Consider the following 15,311-nt stretch of genomic DNA (forward strand, 5'->3'; position numbering starts at 1 on the left):
ATGAAACAAAAAAAACATGGTTATAAAAATAAACTAAAAATAAAACTGAAAACATAAAAACGTTGCGATGCCCCCCGCCCACAAAAGGTGCTGCTTCTCTCCGTCTGTTGTCTCCTTCTCCACTTGCTCAATGGGTTGTTCCCCAGGCGCGCAACAACGTGAGAGCCTTGTTCAGATAGGCAGACCACTCCTCGCGCTCCTCTTTTGTGTCAGCGGACAGCAGATGACGTATGGTCGTTGTGCGTCCGTTGGGCACTATAATCAACGATTCCTTGTCGGACTCCAATGCCGGACGCTCGCACTCCAGCAGCATTGTATTGAGACGCGCACAAATGTCACGTGGCGCAAGGCTCACCTTTTGCGAGGTGCATGCATTTAAATCGATGCTGCCCATGGGTGCCTTCTTCTTCTCATCGTCTGGATACTTCCAGTAGTTGATCGCCGAGCCATTCAGATAGCACCAGCGACGATGCCAGGCGCCAAAGCCGGATATGTCCTCGAACATGGTCAGGAATCCCTTGTACTCGACACTCACCGACAGCTCACAGTTGACTTTCATGTGGACGGCGCCATCGAGTGGACTTACTCCCAGCACTTGCGTCAGTGTCCAACTGGTGCGCTGGATCTCACGCAGCGAGAAGATGGCGAAACCATATTGCACCAGCTGCGGTGTGCGCACCACATGCGGACCTGCTGGACTCTGCACCGGTGGCATGACCAAACGATTCTCGCCGCCCTTCTTTTTCGGTGTTTTATTGCCGCCCTTTTTGTTCACATTAATGTGATACTTGAGCTCATGTGGCAGCTGATCCCGCTGCGCCACCATGCCGTAAATCTCCAGCGTAATCTGTGCAGCAATTCGAGAAGAAATTACAAATTGAAATTAGTTACTTCTATTTAAGTGAAGACTGAGGACATACCCGGAAATCAGCGTAGACATTGTTCAACTGCAGCACATCGGGAAATTTGACAGAGAGCAATCCGGGCATAGTTGGCACCGTTTTGGTGGCCAGCACGTGCTCATTGTATTTGAGCAAGCAGACCAAATGATGTCCATTGTTGTTGCCCGTGGCCATTTTACGCACGTATTCCTGTCTGAGTGGTATTGTGATATCCTTGACGGTCAGCAAACCCTTCTCCTTGGGCGCACCCACGGAACGTATGCTGTTCTCCACACGCAAACGCTGCACCTCATCCAAGCAGGACTGTCGACGATGGGCTGTGAACAGGGAATAATTGCTTAGCATTGATCAAAATTAAATGGTCGAAGGGAAACTCACTTGCTAGCAGCAAATAGCGTTCGCCTTCCACAGACTCAGTGGAGCCGGAGAATTCCACGGTGGCAGCGCACAGATTGAGCGCCTGACTCGCTTGGCCAATGACCTGCTGCTGTTTGCACACTTCGCTGAGCAGCTTCTTGATCTTCTCCTGCGCCTGTGCAGCCTCATTCAATTCCCGAGCGCTCTGCAGCTCTTCATCCTCCTCGCTGCCATAATCATTGGCGGTGGCAGCTGCCTCGCCATGCTGTGGTGAATCATACTCCAACTTGTGCTTGGCATGACAATCGGCAGCGAGCGCTGAGCGCACCACCTGCTGCTCCCTGCAGATCTTCCGCATGGGCGTTGAGTTGGAGCTCTGTTGAGGTGTATAAAATGAGTTTGCTATTGGATAATATATATTTGTGATTACATACATTAGCGGACTGCTGTTTGCGGTAGAAGCTGACGGTGTGCACCAGTGTGACCAAATTATCGTTGTCCTGATTCACGCTCAGCTCCGACTTAACGGGCTGTGCTCCATTCAGCAGCGGTGTCTGCACATCCATCGCCTCGTGCTGCTCCTCAATAGCCTGGCAAGCATTGCTCAAGCCAGCACCCGATATGCGACGAAACGAGAAGCTATTGGAGGCTGTGGTACCTTTGCTCTGCTTACGAAAAGAAAGGAAAGTTAGCGGAAAGATAAGATGCGTCGTCGCAGTTACTTACGCCTAGGGACAAGTGGCTGGCATTGTGTTGATCATCGTCGCTGTCATCCTCTTCGTCCTGTGTGCTGCCATATTCATTGCCAAGCGCCTCGTCCAAATAGTCATCAATGCCACCCGAGACTTGCGACGAATTCATTGAGCTATCATGACTGTAGTAATGATCCTGCTCAGCATAGCGTACCTGAAGAGAGAGTGTGAAGAGAGAATTATCACCACCCGCTGCGATTCGAGTTTTCTACCTGCGACACTTACCTTTTTCCCCTGCTGCTGCGCTGCCTCATTGCGTTGCACAGTGTGCAGTATGGCTCGGCCAAGGCTGCCGTTGCACATGCCTGCGCTGCTGTCCTCAGTCTGCGACTGATCCGCGTCCTCAACCGACTCATCATCCATGCAACTACAAGACAAAATGAAAGAGCAACATAGATTAGAGATTAGCTTAAACAGCGGCATATATTTTATGGTTTATATTTTTGTTTTGCTTGGGCCTTTAGAATGCTAAAGCTACGAGTCTTATACTGCGATTAGATTATGGTTAACGATTTACGGTTCTAAAGTCAGTCTCTTGGCTAAATGGAGAAGCAGTGCTATGGATATGTGTGTGAAGAGATGAGAATCTATTCTATGCAGAGCAGAAATAGCAGGCAGGAGTAGAATTTATCGGCGCACCTTTCGAGCTCCTCCTCGGTGTCATCGTTAACAGACGCTGTTGCCGTCGCACAGCAATTGTCGTCGCTGGAGTCCAGATCGGATAAGGCGGGATAAAGGCGATCCGTGTGCGATTTGCGTGCACGCTTTGACTCCTCGTCAATGACATCGCCAGCTGCAAAGATTGCAACACATTTTAGTAGCTAATAGTAGATGCTTTACTGACTGATCTTACGTGATCGCCGCTTGCTGCTGGCGGCGCTGGCCATGGGCGGTGGTGGCGGCGGTGGCATGGGACGCACCACACGACTAGCTGCGGCAGCTGCAGCTGGAGCTGGAGCAGGCGGTGCAGTTGGTGCCACAACTATTGGCTCAACATTGAAGATCTCTTTCTGCTTATTGAAGCGATTCGCTATGATTTGCATATCCTCTTGTCGTTGCCTGTCAATGTCCTTGATGCGATTCTCAGCGCTGGATTGCGCCGAGGCCACCAAGGCGGCCACTTTGTCACGTAGTTTGCTCTCTGGCTTGGGCTGTGGCTTCGCTGCAGGCTGACTGACATTGATTTGCGCTGCAGCGGTAACTGGATGCACTGCGGCAACATGTACTACAAGAAGATGAAAAAGGGAGAAAGTTCGACAACTAAACTAAGTTTATGGCCTCCGCTGCTGCTTACCCTTGGGCTCCTCGACTGCTGCACGTATCTGACTTATACTGGGCGCTTGGCCAATGGGCGCCTTGGGCAACATGGCCTTGGCATTGCTGGTCTCAAACAGTTTCATGCGCTCCTTCAGCGACAGCTCGCAGGGATCCTTTTGATTGCGTTGCGCTGCCTGCGACTGGCTGCCACCGGCCTTGTTCTCGAATATGGCAGCACGTCCTGAAACCAAGCCGGACTTGACGTTGGCAACGGGCGCTGGAGCTGGCTTGTTGACGGGAGGCGCCACTTTGGCTGCGTTGCCAAACACCTTGGCCACTTGGCTGACTGTCGTGGATTTCTCTGGCACTGGCGGCTTGGGCGCTGTGGTTGCTGCTGGTGCTGAAGTAACTTCTTCCTGCTTGGCATAATCATAGGTATGTTTAATCGTTGACGACTCTCGACGCTGAAAACCTTGTGCCTCCAATGAGCTCAATACCTTTGGATCCCATTTCAATTGCTTCGTTTTGGTGGCGTTACTGGCATCAACTGCATCCGCTGTCGTTTTCTTGGGCTCTGCCACCGGTCGACTAGGCAAGTCGGGTTTGGGCGGTGGCACTGCATCCAGCAGCGGACGCTGCACATCATGATGCGCCGTATCATCCTCCCATTGATTGATAGTGTTTGCCAGCGCCGCCAGTTTGCCAAAACGTTGTTTGCCTTTACGTGGACTGCGCGCTGTTAGCTCCTCATCATCGTCGCCAGCATGGAACTGCGCCTCAGTGCGATGAATGGGTGAGCTCAAATCGTCCGTGTTGGAGTACAAAGCGCCCATGCGTTGCAGACGATTGCGTGAAGTGTCTCGAAGACGCGCCAGCGGTTGATTCACTGGAACCGACTGAGTCTCACTGTTGGAGGTGAGGGCTTGCTTCTCCTGTGCTTCCACATCGTCGTCCTGGTCGTCATCCTCATCGGTCATGTCCTGCTCTTGTATCTCAACTTGTACCTAAAAAGAAGAAGCGACGCAGCGCGCGTAAAATGTAGACAGACATGTGAGACAACGAAATAAAGCGAAAACAAAGACGTGGAAAAAACACCACCGAAAATGCAAAAACGGAAAAGAGGAAGGGAGAAGAGCGGGTGCTGCTTGCAACAAAAACTTACCCCAATTGGCTGCGCCGTGGTTATGTTTATCTCAATTCCCATTTCCATATTCTCCTTGTTGACAGCAGCATAATGACGAAGGGGCTTCGATGGCGATGCCTCCAGTGTTGCCTTCTCTAGGATAACAATTTTGTTGTTGCCGCTGTTATTGCTGCTACCGCTGTTAACAGACATTGGCGCTGTCGCCGTCGCTGATGACGCTGGCTTTGCTACTACCGTCGAAGCTGGCGTCGGCGTCGTCAAGCTGCATTCCGACAGCGGAAATTTGCTGGCATTGCTGATGCCCAGGGCGCGACTGCGCTGTTCGGCCTTCTCGAGCATGCGCTGCAAATAATGAAAATGCAATATGTTTTTCATTGCATTCGAACAATGAATTTCATTGTTTCACACAATTATTGCGCGCTGTACTTTACCTGAGTGAAGGGATCCATTGTTGTTGTTGTGGCTCTCGACTGTTCTTGCAAATACTTGTGAAAATGCTAATTGAGCGCGCACTTCTTACAAATAATAATAAACACACTTGCACTTTCACTAATACACTATTGAGTCGTCTATTTTCTATTTAAATTCACTTTACCAACGATTATTTAGCACTTTTCACGAATCCTTTGTCATTCGAAATTGTGCGCGTCTCTTCTTTTTCGCTCATTCGCGACGTTGAAATTTTAAATGATGAAGCGTCGGTATGCATTCGATATTGCGACAGAGTTACCATTGCACCCCAAACAGCAACTATCGATAAGCCGCTGTTAGACGATATAAATTCACATTTAACATTAATGTTATTAACAGCGAAATGAAAAATTCTTAGCTATTTGTGCAATTTAGATCAATTTAATTAAGATTTATTATTAAAATAAATGGTAAATGTTATAATTTATAATATAACTCTAATTATATTTTTTGTAGTTAAACTAAAATAAAATCAATGAATAATGCACTAATTCAAATGTAACAGCCAGTTCAGGCAGCAAACTGTGAATGCTAGCCTTAACAGCGCTTTACCATCGATAATAATGCCGATTGCTAGTGCAATGTTATCCAGTGGCAACGCTAAAGTGGCAGCACGTAAACAAAGTGTTTTAACATCAAATCAGATCGTAGTTGATAATTGTGTATTTTATGAGTTAAACCAGCAATATAGTAAGTTAATCAAGTTTTAAGATACTTTCTGAATAGAAATGATTACGTTTACGGTTTTTGTGGATTCGTAGTTTGTACTGTCATTCATTAAAGCTGTTGACATGGTCGACCATGTGGCGCGTTATTTAGTGCATAATATTATTGCTCTTTACATTAATTATTTGCAGGAATGGTTGAGGAAAAGTCCATAAATCTACTATGGAACTGCGCCAAAGAGCTGACAACGGCGACACACGCCGAGCGATTGCTCAAATCCTACTACACGTGAGCTACAATTTCTTCTCTCTGTTGTTCTATAATCGAAATATTCGCATTTCTCTATATAGGAATACATGTCGCAAGCTGGCCAAACACAGCATTCAGTTGCCCGCTGACTGCGTGGGCGCAGCAAGGATGTGCAAGCGTTGTGGCAACCAGTGGGCCGATGGCAATTATGAGCTGCAGTTGCAACCACAACGCTTGGCAAACAATGCAAAAAGAAGGCGGTTAATCGCTCGCCTGGATGTGGAAAAGGAAAAAGCCAAAGCGAAGCAGGGCAAGTTGAGCATTGGGGCGAGGAAGCGCGCCAAATGGCTGAAGAAGCGCATGGCCAGTAATATTGTAAGCCATCTTTTTGTTTGCCATATTTATGCCACCTTTGTAACCATTCATTTTGCAGGCTGTTGACTGCTCGCTCTGTGGACACAACACAATGTTGCCGCTTGAAAAGCCTAAAAAACGCTCGAAAGCTGCCGAAACAATTGCACCGCCAACAGCAACAACAAAAACAACTGAAGTGGCGAGCAAAAAGAAAAAGAAGAAAAACAAAAATCAAGATGTCAATGCTGGGCTGAAGCTTCCCCCGCCCCAAACACAATCACAACAGCAGCAGCAACAACTACAAAAGACGCCGACAGCGCAGAAAGCAGCGCCCACAACAACAAAAACTACAAGTACACCCAAGGCAGCAGGGCAAAACAGCAAACAAAAGAAGAAAACGAAAACAACGCCCGCAGTCAGCAGCGCAGCACCGAAAGTGCAATCGAAAACACAAAAACAAAATGCATTGCTACAATTGGCAGCGCAGCTAAAATCGCACGCGTTTAAAACCGCCAGCAAAACGCCACAAGATCGCTTGCAAGCGTTGCTCAAGTAACGACGTTTGCAAATGGATTTAAAGTACAAAAGTTTGTTGTTTTTTAGTTCGAATTAAGAAAAGACTTGTTATTGCATATAATTAAAAGTTAGCATAAAAGCACAGACAACAACAACATGAATCAGCAGGCATTGTTGCAACTGGCAGCAACTCGTGGAGCGAGTGAATCACTGCAACTGTTTGCCACTTCTCTGATAACCTGTTATCCCAACAGCAGCAACAGCCACATAAAGTCACGCAATAAGTCGAGGCAAGTCGAGTTATCAGTGCCCAGCATTATTGGCCAGTCAAGGTTGCGAACCAAGTTTCCCAGAGAATTCTTAATTTATTTCGCAGCAAACATTTCATTAAAATTGAGTTGTTGTGCAGCAAAGATGCCAGCACGTCCTTTCTGCCAAAAAAGGCAACATCTCAAACTACAACAACAGCTTCAACTTCAGCTTATCTGCCGCCAAAAACAACATAAAGAGTAAGTGTGGAGCGGAAGCGGGGGCAATCCTGTAGATTGGCTTTTAAACAAGGATCGAATTTCTAAGTTGCCCCGGCATCGGCAACAACATCTGCCACAGTTGCTGCTCTTCTTCTCTTTACTTGCTGCGCACATTAGAAGAAGATTTCTGGTTTTTATTTCTGTTTTGGTTTTGGTTTTAACTTTTTTCTCTTCTTTTTCGGGTTGGCGAGCCTGTTTTCGTTTTTTGGCCATGTTGGGGAACGATGCTTCAAATTGTGCTGTGTGGCAAAATGGAGCATGCAGTCGAAATTAACATTTTCATATTTTCGGCTTTATGCAATGCATGAATAATAACAACAAATGATATTACTTAGTCGTTTCGTTATTGTTGTTGTTCCGCTTTGCGTTCTACAAAGCAAAAGAACAACAACAACAAGCAAAACGATTCGTATTGCTGCCTGGGCGCCTCGTCGTGCGTGTTCGTCTTCGGCCACGGCTTCGGCTCCCCCACGAACAGCAGCAGACAACAACGGCGGCAGCGACAGTTCTAGTATCTGGCCTCTGGCTGAGCTGCAGCCAGCAGTCAACAGTCAGTTGCGTTCGTGTGTTTCACGGTCGCGCACACACAAGTCGCGCTTAAAAGCTCTTAGAGAGAGCGCGTTCGCGCTCGCTTGCACCCCCCACACACCGTTCGGTTAGCCCGTTCACACACATACAACTAAAGTGCGGCTACTCGGATTCGCAATGAAAAGCGCGTCTGTGTTCGCATTGGTTCTTCGGAGAGCGTAGAAAAGCTGTTGTTAAGCTTAAGCAGAAAAGGTGTCAACGTCAACGCAAACAAGCGCAAAGTGTATGGGTAAAAACAAAGAAAGAAATACAAGAAATGAATAAACCGGATGCTAAATTCAAGGCATACTATATCAAAATATATCGAATGCCCTCGCAGGAAATCGCTGTGGCATTTGAAAATGACCGGAAATGCACACGAAAGACAGACAGACGTTAAGATTGCAAGACACGCCTGCGCTTTAGCTAACGGTTTAAATGCCGGAAAATGGTGTCGCTAGAAATAACTATGTATATATATGTGTATGTGCTATATATGGAATATACTCTTAGAATCGAAAATACCTGAAAACAGAACCCAGTCTCAAGTGCAATAAACAGAGTAATTCGATATGTTAAAATGCAGCAAGTGTTAATTATCCATATCGTACAGTATATTGTTTATGGCTGCCTTTTATTATTGTTATTTGTTATTGTTATTGTTAGAGACAGTTGCAGAAGCGCTACGAATTACATTTCATTTTCTTTCTCTATTTTATGTGCTGTCAGCAACAGCAATAAAAAAAAAGTAAAAGTCGCTAATAGAATCCCAAAGAGTCTATAGAGTCGGGAAGTGTCAAGGGCCAATTGGCATTCATTCACTTGTTCATTTGCATTCGTAAAGGAGACGTCACGATGTCGCCAAAAAAACATTTTTAATGGGCAACGACACGCGTCGCCTTTTTTGGGATGAGTCACAACAAAGTGACAAAAGGCTTGGCCAAGTCCAGTCATCAGAGACATCGCAGCAGGCAGCATAAATAAAACATTGATAGGGCTTTGCCTCTAAGCCTCTAGACCTCACATCACACTCCATGCTTGACTTGGCCACAAAAGCGTCACAAGCAAACACAAATAAACCGCAGTTAAATCGACAGACTGACTTTACAGCTCAGAGGCTGTTCCCCCTCCCTCCCCCATCCCCTCTTGTACCCCCTGCACAGACCCTGGAGTTAGATACTAGCAAAGTTGTGTAGTGCTGCATAAACTAAGTATCGCATTATGAAAATCGGCCCAAAGCCATTTCGTAATAACATTTAATGACACATACTATGACTGCCAATATACAAGCATATGTGCATGTGTATTATTGGTGTGTGTGTATATATGTATATGGTAACTGCAATCAGATATATACACAAATTGTATATAGCAAATGAGTGATGAACAACAAAGAAACATAACGTCATCAGCGCCGCCGGCTGAGTTGATTTTCCATGAGCGCCAAACGAAGCGTGCAACAAAAAGAAAATTACAACAAAACAAAAAAAAACTACCAAAACAGACAATGAAAAACTTAAATAAAATATCAAAAATTTCAGAATGCTGGTAGCTAGTATGCTCGGATAAACATACTCTATAATGGAAAACTTCTGGAAAACTTCTTAAAAAGTCTTTAAGTTCTTCTTTACTTTAAAAGCAAATTCATCCTATAAATAATCGAAATATTATAAAAAAAATAAACGAATTTTTTTCAAAGAATCCTTTCTTTTTATTAACGAACTTTAATCAGATTCTTTTTCAAATAAAAAAAAAACAGAGTTGATTAAATATACTTTTATTATAGGACTATCAACAGTTCTCTCTTTTTTTTTTAAGTAATATTTCTCATGTTTTTATATTGTACTCTATCTTTAAGCCCTCTCTCATAAATTGACTCAATCAATTTCAATAATCCGCAATAATTGCATTAAAGTCATTGAACTCTTTCGATTTTGATCGTACGAAATTTACTTAACAATCAGTTAGCATAGCACTTCCAAATATGGCAGCTATTGTCTGGCAAAATGCTCATTACATCAACATTAACATACTAAGTGGATACACCCCATTTGCAGACGGGCAGGGTATTATTTAAAGCGAGAATTGAGCACAATACTCGAATAGAGACTTGTATAGAATTTCGACAGAGTTGCCGCCTTCGATGCGTATCTGTTAGAATCAACAGCAACAAACAATAGTCACAGTCGACAAATACTGAATCTATTAATAATCGCAAACATTTCGTGGTTCGTTTTACTTTAAACACAACGCTGATGAAGATAAAGACTAAAGACACCACGGCGCGGATTGATTTTGGTGCGGTTTCGTTTTGATTTCGCTGTGGGGGAGATTTCTTAAACGGTTTCTCATTATTTATGGAGCTCGAAGAGGAGACAACAACAACCAGACAGTTGTTGTGCGAGGCTACCTGAGTGTAATCGTGTGTGTTTATCTGTCCCTCGATACAGTGCGATACAGAGTGTCGTGTATCTGTGAAATTTTCGCCAAATTGTTACTATTTATTGCATTTACAGGCTGTGCTCCCGGTTAACGCTGATCCGAGTGAGTGCATGTGATTTTTAATAGAATGTGCTATTTAATTTTGACAGTAAACTGTTAATTGTTAACAAAATCTCAGTGTGCATATGTCTCTCTGGTTGTTGTTGTTGCACAACAAAAGGCCAACAACAACAAAAACAGCATAATAATAACAAGAGCAAATCGTAAATCAAACATCAACAATAACAACAACTACAACAAAAAAAAAAACCGAAAACGCCATATAAAAAAAAAAAATAGAAATAAACATTTCAAATTAACGCTAACTCTTTATCATGGATATGGACATAAAGGCGTCTAAACGCGCCGAAATTGAACAGTTTTTATTAGGTAAGTTAATAGCAACTACACAAAAACATAAAAAAAAACTATTGTAGTAATAGTAGTTCAACTTGCGATGACGAGGCAAAAATACTCTATGTGAGAGTTGTGTGATTCTTAAGCCACGAAAATGTTTTCGTTTTTTCTGTGATGTATTCTTATTGTGTAGTGTAAAAAAATATAAATAAATGAGGTATTTTAAAAATCTAAAATTCGAAAGATTAAATTCTGCTTACTCTGATTCCTACGAAATTAATATTTTTTGTCATACTTTATTTTCCCCTATAATACATATTTGATATATCATCCTTGCAAAATTGAATAAAACGTTTATTTTCCTATGCTATAGAATCACTTCTGGATTCCAATAAATCTTGACAATCTTGTTATCTTTCCGCAATGCTCGGTCATTATTAATGCATTACTAATTCCATCATTAATTTAATTACCCCCATTGAGAGCGTATTTAAATGCGTTGATAATCGTTTACCACACATACAACAAACCAAGCACATCAACTATAAAAACAATTTACTTACGAACATCTACGCATTTAGTTATTATGTATCTAGTTAATGTATAAAATGTTATTAATTTAGCAAAACATGGAAATTTGAAAGATGTTTGCGGCACAAGTAACTCATAATCATCTAAGACACAGTCGATGTCTGAGTCTCGTCTGGCCCCCGGGGCATATAATTTTCTTGTATGGCAGAACACAAACATTAATAACCCGCAAGAATATGAGAACACCAGTTTACTCGTATTCCAACTCTTATTCGCACTCGTATTCGTTTACATACACATATAGTATATTGACTCATGGCTGACCGCCTCGTATCTGGAACTGAAGCTAAGGCTGAAGCTGTAGCTGAAGCTGAAACAACTTTAATTGCGCTTTGTTCTTTTCATTCTTGTGCACATTTTATTGAAAGCATTTTGGGTTTGGTTTTGACTTTCGGTTTGTGTCTTTTGCGTGCTTCATTCGCTCTCTGTTACATAGTATACTATACTATATGCAAAAGATTGGACATGCAGCGAAACTATGCCCAAAGCGCTTGGTTTAAGCCCTTCTCTTAACGTGCCGCCATAGAGTATCTCTTCGGAACTAGCGAGTATTTTGAATTGGTCAAGTAACTTGTAACACGTCTGAGAAAGAATTGTTGATGATTTAAAGAGTTGGGTTAGGTGTTATTATTACTTCTTACTTAAAATAAAAATTCAGACTAAAGAATTCCAGGTTGAACTTTTCTATTCATCCCCATTGTGTAAACTCCTTTTTAACAAAAAAAGCTATTGTATTCAATAAATTCTTATAACTTTAGTTTTCATATATATTAGGAGATCTTTATCTGAAAGAAAATTTAATGCAGTTGACAAAGTGTGACGTAATATGCAAATTAAAGGGAAGTTATTCCAAATACGTCATGCTGAGACCTTAGAATGTATTTTAACTTTTATAGAATAATTTATTTAAATTATTATTACATTTTTCTAAGCTGGCTCTGCCGGCATCTCCAAAATTTAAAGTCTTTTAAATGTTTTCTAAATTTGCAAAATGGTCAAGTTTGTGAATAAATTGTGGAAGAAATGTAATTTGATTTAAGAGCAAACAAATCAAGCTTTTTAGCGCTCTTTCAGCCTGTGACTCATCTACAAACAAGCTTCGTAGACCTTTCATGTTTATTGTGGGGAGTTAAAAACTTTCTTTCGTTTACGGCAGTTAGGAAACTGTATTTCATATTCGCTAGCGTTAAGATTCGCTTGTTTCTTAATACTAATTACGTATGGACTATACGTTTATTTCTGTCTGTCTGGAGCTCTGCGTGTTTAAATTTTAACAAGATTTCTTGCAAATTCCCAAAGTCTTTTTGTCTGACTTCAGTTGTTGTTATTGTTTTTTGTCGTTGTTCGTCTTTACCGTTAAACCTACATAAAAGTCGGAAGATTGGACAGTACTAAGGGGGCGGGGTGGGAATTGGGGATAGAGGGTCTTCAACTTAAGTGGAAACTGGACTGAACTGAACTGCTGTCTGCTCGGTGCGCAGTGAAATTGCTTTTAATTGCTGCGGTCAATTCGCAGTTGACTCCGTTGGGGGGTTTTATGAGGTCATAAGTAGCTGGGGAGACTTGTTGCTGCTATTGTTGCTTAAGTTTCTGTTTCTGAGTCATCTCAAGACTTGAAGACACATGGCTAATTGCCACAGCCCAGTCCCAGTCTCAGTCCCAGTTACAGTTCCACTAACCCGTCGTAGTTATGGAAATTGCTCAACAAACAGCAATGCTCTCGATGTCTGCCATTAAGTTCAATGAGGCGTTTCAGAATTAATAGCCAATGAAGCAATCGTTCTCCATATTTAGCTTTACAGGGGGAACATTAGAATTATAATCGAAACCGATGATGATCGATCTTCATTCCACATTTGCAGATGTGCGTGCGCACTTTCGAGCCTCGCTGGAGACATCCGAGTATGAGAACACCTCGAATCTGTTTCATGTCACGGCCTCGGAACAAACACAGGAGCTGCTGGACAGATGCGAGCAACTGCTCTCGGGTTATGGAGCAGACGAGCAGGCGGCAACAAATGCTGCTCAAGTGCCAACGACGGTCATTAAATCGAATGGCCACGATGCGGATGGCAAAGTGGGCGCCGAGACCGGTTGCTATCTCGAAATGTTGTCAACCAGCTCCACCGCCTCCTCCTCCTTAGTAGCGGCAGCACCAGCCAAAGCCACAACATCTTCCTCATCGAGGAACTCACGTGAGTGTCTCATCCAACCGATGAATGTAGTTATCTTGTGGCATGCAGTAATTGACTTTAATTGCAGTCTCCGCCTCGCGCGAGTACATCGATCTGAGCAGCAATCCCTCGCTCAACAGTGATAAGACCTTTCGCTGCTCCAGCATACAGGCGCTGGCTGCCGATGAGCTCCAGCCACAACAGGACCAGCAGCTCTACGACATCTGCCAGCATCAGGGCGAAGAGGAGGCCGAAGCGGAGACACAACAGGTCTTTGCCCACGAGCTGTTCATCAATTGCCCCTATGCCGATCTGCCCGCCGGCCACTTGGCACTGCAGCGATCCACCAAATACGGCCAATTGCAGCGGATCGAGAAGCGACTGTTCTTCGACCAGAGCAAGAAGTATTACTGTGGCATACTGAACGATTGGATGTTGTGCTATGCGGATGGTCCGACCGCCTGTCGGCCCAGCAGCAGCCTCTACCTAAAGAGCTCAGCGATTGAGATCGAGCACTTCGGTGAGGGCAAACGGCGTGAGATTTGCTTTCAAATCACCACAGCCGATCCGAGCAAGAAGTTTGTGTATCAGGCAAACAACGAGGTCGATGCCAAAGAGTGGATCCATGCCATTGAGGCGGCCATACGTGGCGATGCCATTGCCCAGGCATCGCTCAAAATGCTACGCAAACTGCCCACGCCGCCGACGATGAAGAAGCTTAGCTATTCCCCTCCAGCAGCGGCGATAGCAGCAACAGCAACAGCTGCAGTCACATCGCCAACCGACAGCATTTATGAGGAGCCATCGCCGTTGTACAACTTTGGCGATGCATCGACGCCACCACGGCTGCCGGAAAAATGCAACAGTCCGAGTGCATTGGCCAAACGTTTCGAATATGATATACCAAAGTGTCCACCACAGCCGCTGGTTGTGGCGAATGAATCGACTGGCGGTGCCGAAGTGGAGACCACCGAGCTGCTTAATGGCGGCGAACTGAAACCGTTGCCAATACCATCGAGTCTGCACGGCAGTTTGGCTCTAGACTTTCAAGCCAAGGTGAAGACGGTGCACAGTGAGTTGTCTAGTCAACTGACCAGTCCGGAGCGACTCAAGAAAGCGGTGAAGAAGAGCTACTCCAGCGGCAATAGTGACACCGAAATGCTATCGCTAACGAATCCAAATCCCCAAACGAATCTCACCCCAAAGGAGCAGAAGAAACAACGCAAATCGCAAAGTCCTCAGGCGAGTCCGCAGAAAACGCCCGCAAAGGAATCCGATAAGGCGGCCAAAAATTGGTTTCTCAGTCGCCTCAATAAGTCCGCCACCGGTCTGAGCACACGCTGCTCCTCCAACTCCAGCAGTAGTGTCAGCAGTAATACAACCAGCACGCCACCAAATGCCAAGTGCAAACAGAGCGAAAAGGAGAATCTGCTCAATAGCCTCGATCTCTGCGATGGCAGTTATGATGGGGCGCCCAACGATCAGCAGCCGAGCAGCAATCCCACATCCCCATGTTTGAAGGCCGAAGCCAAGAGCAAGGTGAACATGATCATCAATCAGTTCGAGAGCAGTGGACATCTGTCGACTATGTTCAGCGTGGAGGCATTGGCGGCCAATGCGTTGGCCTCGCTCACCTCCTTCTGCGAGAGCGACAACTGCAACAACTACGAGCCAATTATGCCGCTCTCCACGCCGCCCAGCAGCTTTCTCAAGAAGGTGTAGCGTCCACCTGGGCACCCTGTGAAGCGATAGCACTTTATCGATTATGATTATTTAGGCTAGTGACAAGTCCACACATTTTTTCATGTTTATCCTCAACATTGACATAAAATTTTTTAATATCAAAACATAATCTGTTAATATACATAAGGTTCTATGTAGTGTGTTGCTATTTCTCTCGATCCAATGATGCCGGTGAGTTGAAGCGTGGCGTGTGTTATCAT

The 15,311-nt window shown here is 44.4% G+C and overlaps 3 protein-coding genes across 6 annotated transcripts; 2 read left to right on the forward strand and 1 right to left on the reverse strand.

The window, feature by feature from the left end:
- Positions 1 to 28: 28 nt before the first annotated feature.
- Positions 29 to 5,099, reverse strand: LOC117566874 (anillin). 2 transcript variants are annotated; one of them, XM_034246480.2, is made up of 12 exons: positions 4,844 to 5,099; positions 4,431 to 4,754; positions 3,766 to 4,272; positions 3,306 to 3,684; positions 2,865 to 3,236; positions 2,651 to 2,804; positions 2,237 to 2,378; positions 1,986 to 2,165; positions 1,694 to 1,924; positions 1,281 to 1,635; positions 921 to 1,219; positions 29 to 847 (listed from the first exon to the last, which is right to left on the reverse strand). In XM_034246480.2, exons 1-12 carry the CDS (start codon positions 4,859 to 4,861, stop codon positions 128 to 130), a joined length of 3,681 nt encoding a protein of 1,226 aa, XP_034102371.1. In that variant the 5' UTR covers positions 4,862 to 5,099; the 3' UTR covers positions 29 to 127. The 2 variants fall into 2 exon arrangements, with proteins under 2 accessions (XP_034102371.1, XP_034102370.1); XM_034246479.2 differs by having other exon boundaries at positions 3,306 to 4,272.
- Positions 5,100 to 5,460: 361 nt separating this feature from the next.
- Positions 5,461 to 7,094, forward strand: LOC117571296 (uncharacterized). Its single transcript, XM_034253367.2, has 4 exons — positions 5,461 to 5,573; positions 5,741 to 5,837; positions 5,900 to 6,173; positions 6,232 to 7,094. The coding sequence occupies exons 1-4, from the start codon at positions 5,465 to 5,467 to the stop codon at positions 6,706 to 6,708; spliced, it is 957 nt and encodes a 318-aa protein (XP_034109258.2). The 5' UTR covers positions 5,461 to 5,464; the 3' UTR covers positions 6,709 to 7,094.
- Positions 7,095 to 7,749: 655 nt separating this feature from the next.
- LOC117570284 (uncharacterized) lies at positions 7,750 to 15,244 on the forward strand. Of its 3 annotated transcripts, none has more exons than XM_052003994.1 (4): positions 7,750 to 8,015; positions 10,282 to 10,636; positions 13,057 to 13,389; positions 13,457 to 15,244. In XM_052003994.1, exons 2-4 carry the CDS (start codon positions 10,582 to 10,584, stop codon positions 15,088 to 15,090), a joined length of 2,022 nt encoding a protein of 673 aa, XP_051859954.1. In that variant the 5' UTR covers positions 7,750 to 8,015; positions 10,282 to 10,581; the 3' UTR covers positions 15,091 to 15,244. The 3 variants fall into 3 exon arrangements, with proteins under 3 accessions (XP_051859954.1, XP_034107695.1, XP_034107696.1); XM_034251804.2 differs by having other exon boundaries at positions 7,750 to 8,009; XM_034251805.2 differs by lacking the exons at positions 7,750 to 8,015; positions 10,282 to 10,636 and adding an exon at positions 12,110 to 12,219.
- Positions 15,245 to 15,311: the final 67 nt, after the last annotated feature.

The sequence above is a fragment of the Drosophila albomicans genome, chromosome 3, assembly GCF_009650485.2.
Source record: "Drosophila albomicans strain 15112-1751.03 chromosome 3, ASM965048v2, whole genome shotgun sequence".
Taxonomy (NCBI): Eukaryota; Metazoa; Arthropoda; class Insecta; order Diptera; family Drosophilidae; genus Drosophila; species Drosophila albomicans.

Coding starts and splice junctions, on each gene's coding strand:
- LOC117570284 (XM_052003994.1), top strand. CDS start 10,582: ATGGATATGGACATAAAGGCGTCTAAACGCGCCGAAATTGAACAGTTT. Junction 10,637..13,056: donor AATTGAACAGTTTTTATTAG/GTAAGTTAATAG, acceptor CCACATTTGCAG/ATGTGCGTGCGCACTTTCGA. Junction 13,390..13,456: donor TTCCTCATCGAGGAACTCAC/GTGAGTGTCTCA, acceptor CTTTAATTGCAG/TCTCCGCCTCGCGCGAGTAC.
- LOC117566874 (XM_034246479.2), bottom strand. Junction 4,273..4,430: donor CCACGGCGCAGCCAATTGGG/GTAAGTTTTTGT, acceptor TCTTCTTTTTAG/GTACAAGTTGAGATACAAGA. Junction 2,166..2,236: donor CGCAGCAGCAGGGGAAAAAG/GTAAGTGTCGCA, acceptor CTCTCTCTTCAG/GTACGCTATGCTGAGCAGGA.
- LOC117571296 (XM_034253367.2), top strand. CDS start 5,465: ATGTTATCCAGTGGCAACGCTAAAGTGGCAGCACGTAAACAAAGTGTT. Junction 5,838..5,899: donor TTGCTCAAATCCTACTACAC/GTGAGCTACAAT, acceptor TTCTCTATATAG/GAATACATGTCGCAAGCTGG. Junction 6,174..6,231: donor AGCGCATGGCCAGTAATATT/GTAAGCCATCTT, acceptor TTCATTTTGCAG/GCTGTTGACTGCTCGCTCTG.